Source organism: Rhincodon typus, chromosome 46 (assembly GCF_021869965.1).
Source record: "Rhincodon typus isolate 14 chromosome 46, sRhiTyp1.1, whole genome shotgun sequence".
In the NCBI taxonomy this organism is placed as follows: Eukaryota; Metazoa; Chordata; class Chondrichthyes; order Orectolobiformes; family Rhincodontidae; genus Rhincodon; species Rhincodon typus.
In genome coordinates this window covers 9549528-9570021 of record NC_063377.1, presented here as the reverse complement: position 1 = coordinate 9570021, position 20494 = coordinate 9549528, and the positions used below count along the sequence as shown (strand labels likewise).

The following is a 20494-nucleotide window of genomic DNA, read 5'->3' as shown; positions in this document are numbered from 1 at the left end:
CTCAGACGACATGTCCATCCTGGGCCTCCTGCAGTGCCACAACGATGCCACCCGAAGGTTGCAGGAACAGCAACTCCTATTCCGCTTGGGAACCCTGCAGCCCAATGGTATCAATGTGGATTTCACAAGTTTCAAAATCTCCCCTCCCCCCACCGCATCCCAAAACCAGTCCAGCTCGTCCCAGCCTCCCTAACCTGTTCTTCCTCCCACCTATCCCCTCCTCCCACCTCAAGCCGCACCTCCATCTCCTACCGACCAACCTCATCCCGCCCCCTTGACCTGTCCGTCCTCCCTGGACTGACCTATCCCCTTCCTAACTCCCTACCAACACTCACCTTTCCTGGCCCCATCCCCGCCTCTTCGACCTGTTTGTTTCTTCTCCACCTATCCTCTCCTCTATCCCTCTTCTATTCGCCTCCCACTCTCTCCCTATTTATTTCAAAACCCCCTTCCCCTCCCCCTTTTCTGATGAAGGGTCTAGGCCCGAAACGTCAGCCTCTCTGCTCCTATGATGCTGCTTGGCCTGCTGTGTTCATCCAGCCCTGCACCTTGTTGTCTCGGATTCTCCAGCATCTGCAGTTCCTACTATCTTTGATTCAAGATCAACTTACTTGGTTTTGTTATTAGTGATAATTCTGGAACCACCATGCAACAGGTTTCCACTGATGAGTTGTTACCAGACATAGCTGAACTTTAGCACCAGGTTCCCAGAGGAAACTTCCAGTTTCCAAATTACTTAATGATAACAGGCAGAGTGCAGCAGCAGACAGTGGAAATATGTAGCCACCTCACACTAACCACCAACTGACAACTAAGACAACCCTCAGTTGTGTCAACTACTGTCAGAATCAAGTGGCATGTTGCTTACTGAAATAAGTCAATGATTAAATATATGATTTGGCAGATCAAGCCATCGTCAAAGGCTGTACAACATTATAGCTGTGTGCTTGGATTGGCCTCAACAAATCAGAACTCATTCAAGTGATATTTTTCAGCAGCAGATGAAAACTGTATCAGATAGTAAAAAAGACAAACATTAATTCAATGTTTGTTTATAGGATGAGAACACTGCTGGCTAAGCCTGGTGTTTATTGCGCATTTATGACTGAACCACAGTGATATGGGTCTAAGCCAGACGAGATAAAGATTGCAGATATCTTTCCCTAAAGGTTATCAGTGAACCTGATGGGTTTTTATGACAATGGTTGAAAGTTAACATTGGGCCAAGGGTATTATTTCTGGATTTTTCTTTCCCAATTGAATTCAAATTTCATCAACAACACCATCTCTCACATAGAATGCATGCACATGGGGACGACCAGCACAATCTTGCACCTCTCAAGTGTGCGCAAGTGAATATTCTAAAAAGAAATCTTCTAAAAGTTGAATGACAGATAAATTGTCTTCAATAAATCCAGGCATTTTCTCAGTTACAAATATCCAGAATGGAGAAAATCTTCCAATATGGTTTGCAAGTTGATATTTCCTTACTTGGACCCAATGAACTTCATTCCTTACAGTAGGAGGAAGCTTTAAGGATCTTAAAATGAAAAATATATTTTACTTTCCAGTCTGGAGAACCTACAAACTAAACTGTTCCAAAACAATTTGATGGGAATTTCACAGACTGGAAGAAATAGGAAGAGGAAAGTAAGCCAATAAAAGACATGGATAGGAACAGAAAAACCATGCACATTCCACTAGTTGGAGAGCAATCCCAACCGAAGTCTTTGTGCAAGTGAAAGGAACCCCCTTGCTTTTCCTAACCACTCACCACTAAAGTGCGTATTGCCAAACTGACTGCTTTTGTTATTTCTCTTGACCACAATGAGTCAGCTGTGGTTCTGCAAGTTTCTGATAATTTGAACCCACTATTGCCACAAGCTGTCTCAGCATGCAAATAATTACAGGGACAAACTGCCAACGTTTAATGAATAATCATACTTTCGGCATGACTCTTTCCAAGATTAGGATGGGCTACAAGCACAGTTGGAAGTTTGGCTGATATACACAAGGAAAGAATTAGTCTCATTTGTTTGTTTTCTGTAGTCTGTAGCAAGGCTACAACTGTTCCCAACTTCTTTTTCATTCTCCCTCACCTCTCAGACATTTCCACTAAAGAGATGAGTGAGACAGACCAATGTTGCTGTGAAAGCAACTTCTCAAATGTGTGATAGCAGCTGGGGTAACTGGCTGTGATATTTCCTCCCTCTCTTACTGTCACTTGGCGTGGTCACACTGTCAGACATTGAGTGCTAATGACAGTCTTCAAAAGCAGAAAATCCTTTACCATGATTAGGTGACTGGCATTAAAGTGAGTGATGTCATTAAAAAGAAATAGAATACTTTTTAGACCCAGTGTGTTTTTATTTCTTTATTCTTTAATGGAATGTTAGCTTCGCTGGCAAGACCAGCATTTACTGCCCATTCCTTGAATCAATTGGCTTGTTTGGTGATCTCAGATGGTAGTTCAGTGTTCTAGAATCATGTGTAGACCAGATCAAGTAAGGATGGCATATTTCCTTTCCTAAATGGTATCAGTGAACCACCTGATTTTAAGCCTCCACTGGAGGCCAGATTTTAATTCAAAAATTTTTACTAATTGAATTTAAATTCCATTAGCTGTTGTGGTGGAATTTAGAGTCACACAACATGGAAAAAGACCCTTCAGCCCAACTCATCCTAAACAAACCTAGTCCCATTTCTGTGGAAGGGTCACCGGATCCGAAACATTAACTGTTTTTCCTTCAAAGATGCTGCCAGACCTGTTGAGCTTTTCCAGCAACTTTGTTTTTGTTCTAGTCCCATTTGCCTACATTTGGTCCACATCCCTCTAAAACCTTTCCTATCCACGTACCCATCCAAACGTCTTTTAAATGTTATGATTGTACTCGCCTCTACCACTTCCTCTGGCAGCTCATTCCATAAATGCACCACCCTCTGAGTGAAAACGTTGCCCCTCAGATTCCGTTCCAATTTTTCCACTCTCACCTTAAACCTACGCCCTCTAGTTTTGGATCCGCCACCCCGGGGGAAAAAGACCTTGGCTATTAATCTTATCTATGCCCTTCGTATAAAGTCTGAACAGATATTCCCACAGCATCAGCCTAGGGTTCTGGATTACAGTCTGGTGACATTACCACTACACCACCGCATGCGCTATTGTTAATACTGATCACCCTCGGTAAAATACCACCCGTTAAATGGAGTAATTCATTGATGGTTTGCAGAGTTTGCAGTTTCATTTGCAACTCCCTAGATACAACGGGCAATATACTAATAACATTTGAATCACTCAAGTGCCAGGAAATGGTAATCTAAAAATAAGAGGCAACCTAATCACCTCTCCACTATATTCAACATTATTGTTAAATTCTCTGTCATCAATATCCTGTCCATCACCACTGAACAGAACAAAAGCAAGTTGCTGGAAAAGCTCAGCAGGTCTGGCAGTATCTGTGAAGGAAAAATTTAGAGTTAACATTTCGGGTCCAGTGACCGTCCTTCAGAACTGATGAGTTGCTACCAAACATAGCTGGACTTAGCACCAGGTTCCCAGGGTAAACAGACTTCCGGTTTCTAACGATACCTCCGACTAATGATAACAGGCAGACCACAGCAGCAGAGGAAACGTGTAGCCACCTCACACTAGCGACCAACAACTGACAACGAAGACGACCCTCAGTTGTGCCAACTACTGTCAGAATCAAGTGGCATGTTGCTTACTGAAATAAGTCAATGATTAAATATGATATGATTCGGCAGGTAAAGCCATCACGAAAGGCTGTACAATATTACAGTTGTGTGTTTGGATTGGCCTGAACAAATCAGAGCTCATTCAAGTGACATTTTTCAGTAGATGAAAACTGTATCAGATAGTCAAAAAGACAAACATCCATTCAATGTTTGTTTATAGGATGAGAACATTGCTGGATAACCACAACAATGGTTGAAAGTTAACATTGGGCCAAGGGTATTATTTCTGGATTTTTCTTTCCCAATTTAATTCAAATTTCACCAACAGCACCATCTCACAGAGTTCTGTGGCAGGGTCACTGGACCCAAAATGTTAACTGATTTTTTTTCTTCACAGATGCTGCCAGACCTGCTGAGCTTTTCCAGCAACTACTGTTTTTGTTCCTGATTTACAGCATCCACAGTTCTTTGGGTTTTTATTTACCATTGAAGAGACTTAACAGTGCAATACATATAAAATACTCTAGCTACAACAGCAGGTCAGAGGTAAGCAATTCACCTTGTGACTCCCATCTATAAAAGGCACAAGTCAAGAATGTGTTGGATTCTAACATTTGTCTGGATGAGTGCAGTTCCAACACAACTAGCTCAATACCATCTGGCCAAATCAACCAATTGATCCAATCACCCAGTGGTACCAGTGGGTACCACATATTAGGTACACCGCACATACATACAAAGACTCCTTTGACAGCATCTCCAAACCTGCAATCTCTACCATCTTTTCCTCCAAGTTGCACATGCTCTTTAAGTGGAAATATATTGTTGTTCCTTTTTAGTCATTCAGTCAAAACCCTGGCACTTCCTCTCTACCAACACTGAGTGCAGCATCGACTAGAGAGATTTATGAAGGCAGATCAACACCGGGATGGGCATTAAATGCTGGCCTTGCTGGTGAAACCTACATCTCATGGAAAAATCCAAGAGTTATGCAAAAGGAGAAAGTATACTGGGGAAACACTTTCAACCCAGTAAAACTCATCTGCATTCACATGTATATATGTCTCCCATCTGAAAACTTATGCCTTCAACGTAGTTGCCTCTCCTACTCATGTAGGCAGGTCAAGTCAGGGAGAGAAGTTCCATCTTGTCTATCAAAGCAACAGCTAATGTTCAGGCAGAGCAACTGGAAGCTCTGAAAATCTTTCACTTGACAGTGTGTTTTCCCAGCTTTTTTAACAGATAACAAGGATAAATGGGAGGCACAAAGACAAAGCTGCAGGACACCCAGCAGGTCCTCTTTAGGGAATAGCATGGCTAGGGCATCATGCTGGAAACCAAGCAGCAGCATCTAGGGAAACGATTATACTGAACAGTGTCAAATAGTAGTAGAAGACTGGAAGGGTCTTTGTGACTAGAACCACTCTGCTTTGGCCATGAAAGTCACTGCTGTATTGTTTCAACCACTTTGCAGCAGTGATTTAGCAAGCAATAGCCAGCAGAGAAGGTCTACCCGCACTCAAGACATAACTAATAATATTGTTCTACAAAGTTTATCCAGTTCCAGCTGCTGAAAGTCCAGCAACAATATCGATGCTGTTCCCCAAGGTTCGCTATGTGATCCATGGCACCAGTACAGGCAAAAGGATAGTCAAAAGCGTCCATTCAATCAACAGCACATTGCCTGTGATACAGACATAATGCAACCATTATGATTCAGAGCTGCTATACTCTGAAATTGAGTAAGAGCATGATCATGACATGATTATGAAGTTTTCCAAGGGAAAGGACAGAAGATGAGGCAGCAAGTGCAAAAGAAACCAGAAATAATTTAGTATTTGGCCCTTTCAGTAAAGGGACTTTTGAGTGTTAAGATGATCAACAATTTACAAACTCTGGCTAATACCAAATATGCATATTGAGGTATCATTTCAGAAGTGTCCTCCTGGAGAAATTATGCAGCCTTCTACACAACAGATGCAATAAATCATCTGCCAAGCTTATCCTTTTGTTAAATTACCAGCTATTACTCAGCTGGTTACTGGTCAAAGCCCCACGGAAATCAAGAGGACCAAAAGCACAAAGGCATTCACGGAATTTTTTATATTCTTTCACAGGATCTGGCTGTCACTGCAGGGTCAGCATTTGTTGCCCATCCAAAATGCCTTGAACTGAGTGGCTTGATGACCCATTTCAGAGGACATTTAAGAATCAACCACACTACTGTCACATACAGACCAGATCAGGCAAAGATAGCTGATTTCATTCCCTAAAAAGACATATGTGAACTAGGTGGGTTTTTACAGTAATTGCTAACAATTCACCATCACCACTGCTGAGACTAGTTTTCAATTTTATTAACTCAATTTTAAATTCCACCAGCTACCAATATATGATTTGAACTTGCATGCCCAGAGCATTTTAGCAGGCCCCTTTGGTTTCTAGTTCACACATCCAGACAGGTGGTTTCTGCCTAAAATCTACATTCATATCATAGAACTGTTTCCTGACATTAAGCTAATACTCATGTCCTCTTCACATGACTATCCTCTGATGCTAGGTTTTGATTCGGTAGGTGGTAGGGAAGCTAAGTGCTACTCCTTTTACCAGTACCTCATCCTCTTCAATGTGTCTTTTCAGCGCCAAAGAAACAGACTTCTCTGCAACCTTTCTAATGAGTCCCATCTGAATGGGTGACTGCCTTCTTTTCTTCTGCAGGTCAATGGCTCATTTCCTGTTTAGTCAACAGTTAAATATGATAACTATTTCCATAGTAAATGATTAGCCCAACTTTACAGCAGCTAGGCTGCAGGAGATTGTCACGTTCTTTCACACGAATGGAGCAAGCGCACGTACAATGATGAAAGCTCCCAAAAGTCTACAGCTGGAAAATTGAACCTGTGAAAAGCAGAATTCAAAAGCTCAGCTTTAATCACTTCCTCTCATTATAGCAGATCAGCCATGATCTTACTGAATGGTAGAATATACTCAAGGGACTGAATGAATTACTCCTGCTCATTCGCATATTTGTATGATCCGTGGAAGAAGCTCCACCTACTTTAATGCTAGAAACCATGTTAAGGAAAGACCTTGTATGTGACAATGAGCTGAAATCACTCAACATGACAAATTCACTAAGGAGTACAGTGTGGCAAGGACTCAGTGGGCTGAACAACTTTCTTTTGTACTATAAACGATTCCAAGATTCTATAATTCTACATAACACCCTCCCCAACATACCCCCACCTCAATGACCACCTCCAGATAGTTTTCCAGGTCATTTGAAGGCATCAACTCCCAGAAAATTCAATGGAGCTGTTCAAGGCTACAATCAAAACCTCCAAGGATCCAACATTCATCAGGAAGGAGTGATGCAAAAATGTTTTGAATTGCCTTCTTTTGGAATGAAATCTTGCACACAGATTCACATCGAATTATACCTAATCTTCCTATAACACCCAAACCACCTCACCTTTGAGAAACACATTTGATAGATACCAGCCATTGCATAATATTCATAAAACCTATTGAAAAACCTTTTAAATCACATGACAGTACATTCCTTGACATCAAAATAACCTCCAAATCTGTATCTTCCAATAACTACTTTAGAAGCATAGTGGCACAATGAGAAATAAGGTTACAATTTTGTTTGCAGGTTCAGGTGACTTCATTAAGTGAAAAAACTCAGATTACGACCTTCATGTTGGTACATCTACCAAATAGTTGCTAAGTATATAGGCTGTTTGCTACACCTTGCACTCAGAATTTAAAAGCTTCACACATCACCTTAAAGAGCATGAACAGGTGTAAATTAGGAAAGGATTGTTAAATTGAGAAGCTTTTTAGTTTTAGACTTTATTGTCACCTCTGCTTGTACCCTCTAATAGATTCACCTAAGCTCCATGCTTTCACCCAAACGTTATTCAGTATTTTTCTTCCAAGAAATGCCTACTGAATTAACCTTTTGGTAATAATCAAGCTCTCAGGCCCCACCCCATAGAAAGCTGGTCAATCATTACTGCCACATACAGAACATCTACAGGCATGTGCGTATCAGAAAATCAACAGGAGAATAGCTTCAATGTGCTGTAATTAAAAGAGTGATGCCTCAAAGGTGACGATGTGGGCAATGGGAAAATAAGCAAAGAACTGAGCAGGCCTAGTGAACTAACATTGATACAGGCTCTCACTATTGAGTTGAGGTGTGGGATTTAAGCAAATTTTTCTTCAGATGGTTCAGCAACTAGTATTTTGCTGGAGTTGTATGTCTAATTTCTGCACCGTAGACAGGAGACTTGTAACCACTACTACCTCTGTCATCTAACTAACCTATTATCCAAGTCTTGAGTTGATTTGCCTTCCCCTGCTCGATTGGTCAGGTAGCTTGCCTCCAATGAGGTCTCATTAGCAGGGGTATTGCAGACATAAATACAAAGTACAGCAGCTGCTCCAGAATGAGCACAACTCAAACTATTCCTATTTAATGTTAACATGGTACCACAGAACTGTTCTGTTGAGCCAATGTACTGCACTGCTTTGAAATAATACCAAACATGAAACAAATACTGCGTCATTTTCAACTACCACGGGGACAGTTTGGGAACATTTTAGGAAAATGATCTTACCACAGAGTGAACTCTTACCCATGATCTCAAATTTAGTCACATTGATTCAAATGAATGCATGGGAACATAATGGTTCTTAAAGATAGGGAATATAATAAATGTAATAAATAATAAATATGTTTAATATAAGTTTATACAGTTAAAACCCACTGCAGCCTCTCAAAGAAGTTAAAGTAATTCTGTAAAATAGCTCCTAGTGACTCTGGCAGATCATACAAACAATAATATTCACTGACCACATGATTAAATTTCAAATTCAAATCAATAGGAAATTGCAATTCACTTCCTGATAATCCCTTGCAGTGTTAAGGGAAAATGACAAAGCTGACTAAGACATTGATGTGAAAATCCAGTCATAAAGGGCGTTGGATAAAAGACTGGATAATACGAAAAATCGAATACAATGTATGTGACCTAATTCACAAAAGAATAACTTATGGGAAAATGACAATGCACTTATTAATACACTTAATAATTTAAATTATACTGAACCGATAATAGGACCATAGGACACAGCAGCAGGGGAAGGCCACTTAGCCCTGAGTCTGTACCACCATTCAACTGGAGCATGGTTGACATGTACCTCAATCCCCTCTTCTTCCTCCCATATGCTTGCCTACAAAATTTCAGTGACAGTGAAGTCTTGACAACTTCATTGTGCCAGCACCTAAGAGTGATGATATAAAACAGGTGTACCAGGAGGCCTCCCCACCCCAAGTCAACAGGATCATTGCTGATGATTTCCTTGAACTCCATCTTCCTATATTAGCTCCAAGTCCCCCAATTCCCTTAGTAATCAAAAACCTATCTAGCTTGTCAAAATGCAGAAAATTCCTAACATTCACAACCCTGTAACAGAAGAAATTTCTTGTCTGAATCCGAACGATTGAGCTCTTATTCTAAGATTGTGACATCATTCTAGATTCCTTGACCAGGGAAACTTTATGTACAGAATAAATGTTGATAAAAACCTTTGCATCTGTGTCAATTAGACCACCTTCCATTCTTCTACACTCCATGTAATATTGGCCCAGTCAAATCAATCTTACCTCACAGAGAAAAAGACGACTAGATTTCTGCTATCCTCATCCGAGTAACTACCATGTCAACAATCTGGTTCTATTATTGAGTTTACGACTTCTTGCTCTGAACTCCCCAACTGAAGGAAATAGATTTTCCCATATTTACCTTGGAACATTTTAAACACTCAATCACATCACCCTTCAATTTTCTAATTGCAAAGTACTACAAGCCAACCTTACGCAAGATGTCCTGAAAACTTAACACATTAATCCTCAATATCATTCTCACATTTCTTGCTTTATTACCTGATTTCTGATAAAATAAATTATACAAGGTCAGCTGCCATCAGTATATATTTTTAATGAGAAACGTTAATCTAATATTATTTGAATAGAACCTTGTAGTTTACAAGTTATTTTAATTAATCCTAAGCACTTCTTTTATCAAGTACAATTCTAAAAGGAATGGTCATGCATCAATATTATGCACATGCTCAACACTTCCTTCAGGATATTCTCTTCAACATGATGCATGCAATTGAGGGTGATCTCTACATCAGTGCTGACTGAGTAGAGAAATATACTTGTATGCATCACACCATAAAGGCGCCATGTGCCAATGTCAGATCGCCAGAACAGCACCGCATGTCAATCTCAAAATTACCAGATTCTACTGGGTCCAACATGAAATATGAAGGCAAACCGTCAGGGTATGAATGGCATGTAATTAAGCTCAAAGAAAATCAGTTCTGAGGGCAGTACAGATGGCATAATACTAAATTCCGCCAAAGGCCATTTCTTCCCCCTCAAGACTTTTTTCCGTGGGGCAGCACAGTGGCTCAGTAGTTAGCACTGCTGCCTCACAGCAGCAGGGACCCGCGTTGGATTGAGGCCTCAGGTGACTGTGTGGAGTTTGCACGGTCTGCCTGCACGTCTGTGTGGGTTTCCTCTGGGTGCTACAATTTCCTCCCACAGTCTAAAGATGTGCAGGTTAGGGTAGACTGGTCATGCTAAATTGCCCCTAGTCTCCAGAGATGTGCAGGCTAGGTGGATTAGCCATGTGAAATACAGGATTACAGGAATAAAAAGGGGTTGGGGATCTGGATGCGATGAACTTTGAATGGTTGGTGCAGGCTCGATGGGCTGAACAGCCTGCTTCTACACTGTAGGATTCTATGATTCTATAATGCTATGTAGTCCTACCTGGTGGTGTCTGAGAAGTTCTTTCACTGGAAGGTGGCCTGTCCCTCCTTATTAACCTGTTCGGCACGCCATCCTCTGAGACATTAAGTTCAGGACTGTCAGACTGCTTCTTTCGCCCCATACCATTAGACAGTTTGCTTGGCTTGTAGCTTCCTATTACACTTGTAAACAGATTCGTATGTTCTTCACTGATGTTTGATTCTGAGCTGGGCATGTACCGCTCTGAACACGAACCAACTGACCCATCTGTACAGTCTATTTGGAGAGGAGTCTGCAATCCTACAGATATGGAACCATGCTCTGTTGAGTCCCTTCGGGCCCACTGATCCCCTCTACTTAGTAAGCCTTTTGATGAGCTCATATGGGAGTATGGCATATGGCACCTGTGCTTGTCTTTGTGTTTATGTCTTTCTGACGTGGCTTCCTTCCCGTATGTATACCGTCGTAACAATGAAGGATTAACTGTTAAACCATCCACAGATGGCGCAGTCTGTTCAGAGGACCGATGCTCCCGATGCTTGTGTCGATGCTTATGTTTATGTTCATGCATCCAACTATAAGCCATTTCTGCTGGAATGCTGGCATAAGTGCCCATGGACAGGAGAGAGGTCCGACTGCCAGCTAAGAAAGCCTCTGGTCTCAGAAGTCTGTGTTTCTTTTTGTGGTACTTGTTGGGGTTCAGAAGCAAGTGACCAGTATGCATATACGAGGGAGGTGGCATTGTACTGCTCAGGGAGGGGGGTGGAGGAGGGGGTGGTGGATATAGTGTTGGAGGATACCGAGCATAATAACCTAACCCCAGAGGGCCTGCTGAAACTGGGGTTGGAGAGTAAGGCATACTATAAGAAGGAAAGAAGCCACCATTTGCAAGAGGAAAACCCAGGCCATGGACAAAAGGGACTTCAGCCATCGCATCTCGCATTTTTGGAGGTCTTCCCCTCTTCTTCTTCAGTTCGGGCTTTCGGACATAGTGCATAGGGTCAAAGGGGAAAGGTGGATGGGTGTAAAAACTGCCAAAGTTGATTCGGAAGATGGAAGGAAGGATGTCCCTTGGAATATAATGATGACTTCTATGAGTTATTCTCAATTCACTCCAGCTGGTTATTAGTTCCTCCAGTTCAGCTAGAAAATTGGGATCTTCTTTGCTCCGCAGCTGCAAATACTTCTTTTTCCGTTTCCTTTTCTGCCGCTTCATCTTGTCATAGCTAAGATAATCGTGCGTTCTACGTTTGCATTTGTGTTTATGTTTCTCTTTCAGCCCAGTTAAAACAGCTGCACTCTCAGGAGGCATTACAGAGACATGATCAAAGGAATACCTCCGTTTCCTCGGTCCACAGAACTTCTCAGCCCTATCTGATGTGCTGTTGTTGTCTGTGCCAATGCCACTGTCACTTGGAATGGTCTCCTCACTATGTGACTCACTGATGGGTGAAGGGGTGGCCTCCTTCAGTGATGTCAGTTCACATAAATGAGACGGGGAGTTTGGCAGCAACGTTGGAGGTGAAAGCTTCCTGCGTCCTTTGGAAGCTTTCCGCATCGCGAGTGTCTGCACCACATTCCCTTTACTTCCATGCAGGTTTGGCACTGGGGTTGGTTCAATAAACCCAGCATCACTGCTGACAGGACTCTGACTTCCACTCACTCCTGACGACTGGGAATAAGTTGGTGAAGGCAGGACATCAGGAACGTTTGCAACTGCTGACTGCGTGAAGTTTGGCAGTACTTGCCCTAGTGTTGTAGTGGATGTTGGCAATGTCATCTTATTATCAATAGACAATGAGCTACTTAGGAATGGACCATCTAATGAGATTTTGGGTTTTCGACCCCTTTTCTTGCCTATGTAAATAGTTCCTTTTTTACTAACATTAATTTGTTGGCCCAACTTGGAGCCAAATGTGGCAGTGAGAGTTGAGACGGTATTATTGAGTTTCGATTGCACTTTCCCTTTATTATTAGATCCATTTGCACTCAAAAGGATCTGGTTCAGAAGCTTTTTCCTTTTCAATGTTTTCATTTTGTTGATCTTTTTGATAAATTTCTTGTCTAAAAGTGTTTTCATCAATTGCCTCTTCCCTTTGTTGGTAGATTTGGAATCTGTTTCACTCCCCAGTTCAACGCCATCACCAGAGGTAATTTTCTGCACGTGCTCTGCTGGCTTATTCTTTACCTCACTTGTGTCAAGCCCTCTGTGTTGTGCAACCTCTGATTCAGTCTCCAAACTATCTGGGACAGTTAACGGTGTGGAAAGCAGTGTGGTTGGCACTACAGCTTTGGCTGTGGACATCAGCTGCTTTTTAGGCCTTCCCCGCCTCCGTTTTCCTGGAAGAGAGTCCTCAAAATTTGGACTGGGTACAATTTCAGTTTCTGGTTGAAGGATAGGAGGTTCTTTCTCCCTAATAAATTCCTTCGTCTTTGACATCACAGAAAATACTTTGGAAGCAGGAATCTTTAAAGTCCTATGTGGAGGCTCTTCAAGTTGTGGCATAGGGTCAGGTTTGGCTCTGCTTCTTTTTGATTTATGAACATTTAAATTACCACTTAATGACTGGGAGTCTTGAGAACCATTTTTAGAGACTCTCTCGTCGTGATGAGCTTGCAGTGATATAAAATGTCTCCCACTCTCAGTTTTCTGGGGTAATGGTGGTGAAATGCAAGCCTTAGTTAACTTTGGCAGTCGGGGCTTAACGATTTTCGTTTCAGTTAAAACTGGTGAAAATCCTGTGTTTCTGATCATTTGAACCTGGTCACTAAGCATTTTTTGTTCTGTTCGAAATGGTGCAGTTTTCAATAGCCCGGATGAGACTATGGATGAAGGCAAACATTCACCAAAAGGAGCAACAGTACTGCTGCTACTTGTAACCACTTTCATTCTTGGTCTCTTGCCTTTCCTTTTGTTTACAGGTTTAAGCTGGAGAGTGGAATTAGAGACCGGACAGTTTTGGTACGTCCTTTGCAGCTGTTGGTGTGCCACTCTCAGTGTGCTTGGCTTGAATGAGGATTTGTTATTCAGGATGCTTTTGAAGCTAGCCACAGTACTCCCAGCAGAACCTGAACAGTCAGTTTTAGGCACTGGCAAAGATCCCAATTCACCACTTCCCCCAGTTAGTTGAGTGAAAGTCTTCATGCTATCCAAACGTGGAGGCTGCAATCCACTTTCACTTGCGCGTTCAACTGTCACAGATTCTGCACTGAAACTGTGAGCGTGGACCTTGAAACCAAAGTGGGGGGGAAGGCTGCTCGGCACTGGCTGACTTTCGGTTGTTGGTTTGCTGTCCGAATCCGAAATGACCAAGATTGGGTCAGTTTCTAACTGAGGAGAAGGAAACACAGTACTCTTGTTTAATGAAGCTGCAGGCCCTGCTGGTGAAGGTGCAGAGGGGGTCCCTTCCACCCCTGCACAATTGGTGGACCTCCGCCCGTAGATGTCCGTGCTAGCTGCAGTTCTATGGTCTGTTGAAGTGCAATTTATTGCAGGTTGTTTATCTAGTTTCGGGATCATGTGCTCTGCCTTTTCTGAGTGTAGCGGCCTATCAGTCCGGGGTGAGATTCCTTCACTACACAACGCTGTATCGTGCCCTGGAGAGTCTTGCCTTACCAATGCTTTCTCTAGAGTGGAGTCCTTATTTATTTGCATTAAAACAGTCTTGCCACAAGTTTTACTGTGGACAATGTCCTTTGTACACTGTGGAGCCTCCTGCTCAGTTAAATTCACACCCTTGTAATCTACATAGTTTGGAGTGCTCAAGTGCTCCTTAACTGAGCTGGCAGCAGCAAGGCTAGCTTTCAGCTGACCCAAATCTTTGTTCATCACCATCCCATTGCCAGCTCCTTGCTTCCTAAACTTAGTTCTGGAAGACTTTGATGCAGGACAGGTACTTTTTAGCATTGCTGATTTCTCAACCAAAGATGCTTCGCCATTCATTTGTCCTTGTTCTTTTGTGTCAGCATTTCGCATGTTTCCCATGCTACACACAGCAGCTTTACTACATTCAGAGTGTTCCAAACTCAAAGGAAGGGGGTTTCTCATATCACCACCTGTTTGTGGATAGCGACTTTCCTCCACAGAAGGTTCAACCGTCTTCATTTCCTCACTTTTCTTGTGCAACTTCAGGGAACCCTGTGTACATTGTAGAAAGAAAAGAAATGGTCACATGAGGTTCTTTACCTGATTCAAGCACAGTAAACCATTTCTGTTCATTGATAAAAATATATTCAAAAATTACAACAACAGTTATTCAGTATTCCCAACTAATATTGCTCATTTTGAAAAATAAAAGCTAATTTTGAAGTTATGCCAGTAAAATTCCTGAAAAATAAATGATCAAAGAGTTAACACTCAGTGCTGTCTGTAAGATGGATGGGAAAAGGATAACAGCTAAGACATAACAGGCTGCAGGTGGAACCAAAGCAATGCTGGTCAATATATATTAAAATTTAAATGATTTAAAAAAAAAGGACCTTAACATTAGAAATGCTGTAAAGGCAATTATTGTTGACAATACTGGATGGAGATACTAAATGAAACTTTTAAATCTGAATCTTGATTACTGGGCTTTGAGGTGAATTTGATTTCATCCTAACTTGGGTCTTGGATGTATTTTTTGCCATTTTGTACAAAAACAGAAAAAGTAAATAGTGAACAGTGAAGCCAGCATGAAAAAAAAATAAGATTAATTTGTTGTGGCGGTGCCGGTGTTGGGCTGGGATGGACAAAGTCAGAAGTCACTCGACACCAGGTTATAGTCCAACAGGTTTATTTGAAATCACAAGCTTTCAGTGCTGCTCCTTCGTCAGGTGAAGATTAATTTGAGAAGGTCAAAGCTACAGTCTTTGCCCCTCATGGATGTACCATTCCCCTCCTAGTCAATAACTCAGATTGATCCAGACAGTTCACAACCTCCAGCATCCTGTTTGACATTGAGCTGAGCATGTGACCTTACACTCTCTCCATCACAAAGACTGCCTCAACAAAACTACTGCTAATTCATTTCTGTGTCACCACTAAATTTATTCCAATGTTCTCCTGGTTGATATTCCTTTTCAAAACCAGTAAACATCAGCTCACCCTGACCTGTGTTGCCTGTTTCCTATCCCACATCGACTCCTGCTCATCTGATCTGCGTTAGCTCCCTCTTCATTTCTCAATGCTTTCAATTCCAACCTCTCACACAAATGCATTAATGGCCTTATCTGTCCCCATCTCTGTAACCTTCGCGGTGTACAATCATATTTCAAATTTTGCAGTCCTGTGAATCCAATTTCATTTTCTCTGCACTTCATTATGAGGTGAAGAATATACATAAATCTCTACCAAACACGTGCTTTATCGAGGCTGCTCAGCAAAAGAATAGCTCTGTGCCACAGCACAACATACATGATATTCCACACAGGCCAAAATATTGAAGATAAAAAAGTAGAAACATTTTCTGAACGAGACTGTCATATTGCAAGAATAGCTTAAAGCCCATGATGTCGGCAGCAACTGGCTGATTAAAAAAAGACAGATGTCTGTGGCAGGTACATCTTCAATTCACACAACTGAAATGATCTTTCTACACCAGGGAGCATTTCACATACTCAGTATTGCTATGTTCGGCTATCAGTTTTCATCGTCATAGCTTTGATTCCAAACCCGAGTGGTCGTACAAAGCTAAAATGCTTGCTTCACAACTTTGTGGTTATGTGATCTTAGCCTATCCTAGCCAATTCAGAAGAGAAAGATTTTCTAAGCTGGGAGATCCATGACTGAATAGTAGATGTTTTTAAAGGATTTGTCTAGTAATTGATAGCATAGATTAGAGAGTCAATGAGTTCCACGCAGAATCATCTGTCTAGTAATTACTATTGCAGAATTTCAATTTAGCCCAAAGGTTACCATGCAGACAAAAATCTCTCTCTGCTTGTATACAAAAACAAACAGAACAGTCCTGGAGCTAAGCACCTTCCCAGAAAGAGTAACAGGGGAAAAAATGTCACCTCATACTTTATTTACATTCAAATCATTCCACATTTCCTCTACACTTACAACTTCTATGTTCCTCCACCTTTATTCTCTAATACAGCCCCTTACGCCCTTTGCCCTTATCCCATATTAAGCAAACTAGGAGAAGTGGACTACTCAATTCCCCAAGCAGGTTTCCCCATTCCACAAGATCACGGCTGATTTGACGGTTTCACGTTCCCACCAACTCCACTAACCATGTGCCCCGAGCTTATCAAGAATCTATATACTTCGGCCTTCAAAATTTTCAAAGTCTCAACTTCCAGGACCTTTTGAGGAGGAGAGTTCCAAAGACTCCTGATACTCAGATGAAATTTCTGCTTAAATGGGCAACCTCTTATTTTTAAAACAGTGACTCCCTAGATCTAGACAGCTGTATCTTCAGCTACCTGGGTCTTAAGTTCATCTGTCTCTATCTGTCCACCTCCTTTAAGACTGTCCATAAAGCGTACCTTTCAACCCAAGCTTTATCTCATCCTTCCTGATATCCCTTTTTTGGCTGGATGTCATCTCTTGGCTGGTGTTTCTGTTCACCATTCTACATTAATGGAAGTCAATGTTTTGCTAATTACCATCAGAACTCTTACTATTTGCGATGACAACTTTTGTAATTCCACTCCCCCTCCCCCCACCCTTTCCAGGTGCTCAACAATTTGCTGTGTAATTTCAGAATTCCCAATTTTACCCGATAACGAATCAGTTTCATTGGTCAGCCTAAAAGCTTAATTTTCAAAATATCAAAGCTATAAATAAAAACAGTTCTTACTTTGGGCAGTATCCGAAAAGTTTTGTTTTAAAAGAACTGAAAGGGTGAAACTGAAACAACAAGGTGATTCTCCAGCATCTGCAGTTCCTACTATCTCAGGGTGAAACTGAAGACAGGATTAGTGGGATCCAAGTTTAAATTTTACTGTTTCAATTGACATTGGGGCATACTGGGTGAGGTGGTGCTAAACAGAGCAGCGGTTCGAGAGGCAGAGGAAGAGGCTTCTTTAGAGCTTCAACACAAGCAGTCAAGGTTTCCAGGCTCGCTTCATTGCTACAGCCGCTTAGGTGCTTACATTCTGAATGGCAGGCCAGATACACATTCCAGAAACCATAAACAGGTCACGCATGATAATGTAATAACAGTAAGCCCCATAAAACACACACAGTACCAAAAGAGAGAGACAAGGTGTAGAGCTGGATGAACACAGCAGGCCAAGCAGCATCAGAGGAGTATGACCTTTTACGCTCTCGGGCCCATTTCCTCCATCTCTCATCTTGCCGAGAGCCTACCTCTCTCATTTGCTTCAATTCTATCTACACAATGTTCCCCTTCTAATTTTTGATTCCCTCTTATCAACCGGCAAGTACTTGTTGAAAGGGGGAGGATAGTGTGCTCAATTGTGTCAAACAAAATGCAACAGTCAAGGAAAAAATTGAGATTGGTGATTTTGAACAAGACTGCAAGTGTTTTAAAACGTTTTTAAAGACTAACTTGATTGTTCTTGGATGAAGCAACAGGAAAGCAAAATAAAATGCAAAAAGTAATTTCAAAAAAACCAGGAATAATATAAAGCAAAATATTGTAGAATCTGAAACAAAAAAGTGCTGGAGAAACTCAGGTTTGGCAACATCTGTGGGGAGAAAAACAGTTAATGTTTCGAGTCCAACATAATAATCCTTCAGAAATTTTCAACAGGCATCTGACATGTGAAATAAGAGATCTGTTAGCAAATTTAAAGCCATGAGATTAAATAAACAAAAGGCAGTGTGGGTCCAAAATTGGATAAGTGACCAAAAGTAGAGAATAGCAGTCGACTACTGTTTTTCTGCCTGGTAGAACATATATAGTAGCGATTCCCAGGAGTTGAGATTAGGGCCAGTCTGCACCAGCATAAGTAATACGATTTGGACTTTGAAATACAGGACTTCATTTCATGGTTTTCAAAAAAGTAACAGGAGGATAGTAACAGGATGACAGTAACAGGAGGACTAAGCTGCTGAAATGAATAGAGATCAGCTGAAATTTATTGTGGAGGAGTGTACGGCCATATTTCAATAGGATGAAGGAAGACAGACAACATAAATGAACTGGAATGTTTTCAAAGGTGGTACAGGAATAAAGTAACTTTTTGTGGGGTTGTGGGTGGTAGGATAAGTTGAGAAAATGTTTTCTTTAAAATGTCTCTTGGGGTTTGTTAATAGAGGAATATGGAGCACCAAAATAAGTTATTTTGACCCTTTTATAAATCCTTTCTTCAGTACAGGGCACAAATGTTCAAGAATATCAGAGGGTAAAGGAGGTGAGAGTTTGGAATGATCTTTGGAAAGACTGTGTTTCTGAGGAAAATCATAAGAGTCACAGAGGTTCAACACCATGTTGATAGGAAGGGAAAAACGGCTTGCACAAAAACAGCTATTCACCTGGTAGCAAAGACTTTGTCAAGGGTAGGGCAGTAAGGCAACTGAAGGAGTTGGGAGTAGGTAGAATTTTTGTTTTTAGGATTCAGTAGAAGAGAGAAGCAGTGATAAATGGTCCAAGATGCTAACAGGGACGTGGCATTTTGATAATGGGGAGAACTTAAAAAAGTGTTTACTTTTTATAGGTGAACATTAGTTTAAAAGCTCCTAACAAGGTGCCAGAACGGCCCTCTGGTGGACAGCGGTAGTATCCCTACCACTGGACTGAGCGCCCAGGTTCAATTTCACCTGCTCCACAGGTGTGTAATAATACCTCCAAACAGGAAGATTATATAAAACAAGACGGTGCTGGAAATGAGAAAGGTGGAGGCAAAGAGAGTTAGAGAATATTCGTGGTCATTGAGTATGGGATTCATACTCACTTTCTTCTCAGGGTGACCCTAAGGTCACAGGAATACTTAAGGTGTGAGAGATACAGTCTTGCTGTAGATCAACATGGCCTAAAAACGTTTTTTCACAACACAGAGGCTTGAAAATTGTTGCCACTCCTCGATGAGAACATAGAGTGAGAACATAATTGTTACAACTTTGTTAGAACTCCATGATATGCTATTACTACCTCATGGCTCAGGAGCCCAAAATTTCAGCTCACCTCCCCACCTGAGTTGCGGCCCTTGCTTTGGGAAGCCCTGCTCCAGATGAACGAACAGATTAGAATTGAACCGGTAATAAATTCCTACGAACAGTAACTCTTTCTCTCTACCAAAACATCCGTAAAGTCAGAACATAGTCTATTCAGCATCTTTACAGGTGTATGGCGGTACAATTGAACATGCCCATCTTGTGAATTCACAGCTGAGTAATCACAAATTGTCTAATCACACAGAATGACGAGCAAGTAGTTTTTCCATTCAAAGTAACTACTTCACTTTAAATCAGACCCAGGAAGCAAAGATTCACATCAGGTTGGCAGAGAAACCTAATACAATCTGAGGAGCTCAAACATAAAGTTAGCAGAACCACAGGACAGAGGATCAGCAATTCAAAAATGCAAATTTGCCAGGCACACTTTAAACTATTGGTACACTAACTGAAAATATATTCCAGTGACCACAGGCAAATGGCCTGTTTTAAATAAGTTGCCTAAAACGTTCCTGTATGTGGAAACTGGAGTAAATTCAAGCTAACCTTGAAATCCATTAACTGGTTCACAGCGGAGGATACACAGTCACTGGCCTACCCTGAGTCTAGTATCTGTATTCATTTCAATTCACAATTGTGTACACAATTTTATACTGTTAAGCACAAATTGTATCCAAGCAGCTATTAGAATAAGCCCAGCGAGGTCATCTTTAGTCTGAATCAATCACTGTAATATAAATATATCATTACTAGAAGTGAGGAAGTGTAATTTTCCTAAATTTATGAAAAGCAGATTATTGTTCTGTTATGAAGAAAGGATGGATAGACTGGGTTTGTTTTCGTTGATATGCAGGTGGTTGAGGTGTGACCTAGTAGAAGTTTATAAGAGTGTGAAT

At 41.4% G+C, this 20494-nt stretch overlaps 1 protein-coding gene across 2 annotated transcripts in view; it reads right to left on the bottom strand.

The window, feature by feature from the left end:
- Positions 1 to 20494, bottom strand: part of ash1l (ash1 (absent, small, or homeotic)-like (Drosophila)) — a 208409-nt gene that overhangs the window by 102455 nt on the left and 85460 nt on the right. For both annotated transcript variants that reach the window (XM_048620459.1, XM_048620460.1), the window contains exon 3: positions 10550 to 14666. In XM_048620459.1, the coding sequence (XP_048476416.1) occupies positions 10550 to 14666 (4117 nt within the window). The remainder of the gene's footprint in view (positions 1 to 10549; positions 14667 to 20494) is intronic.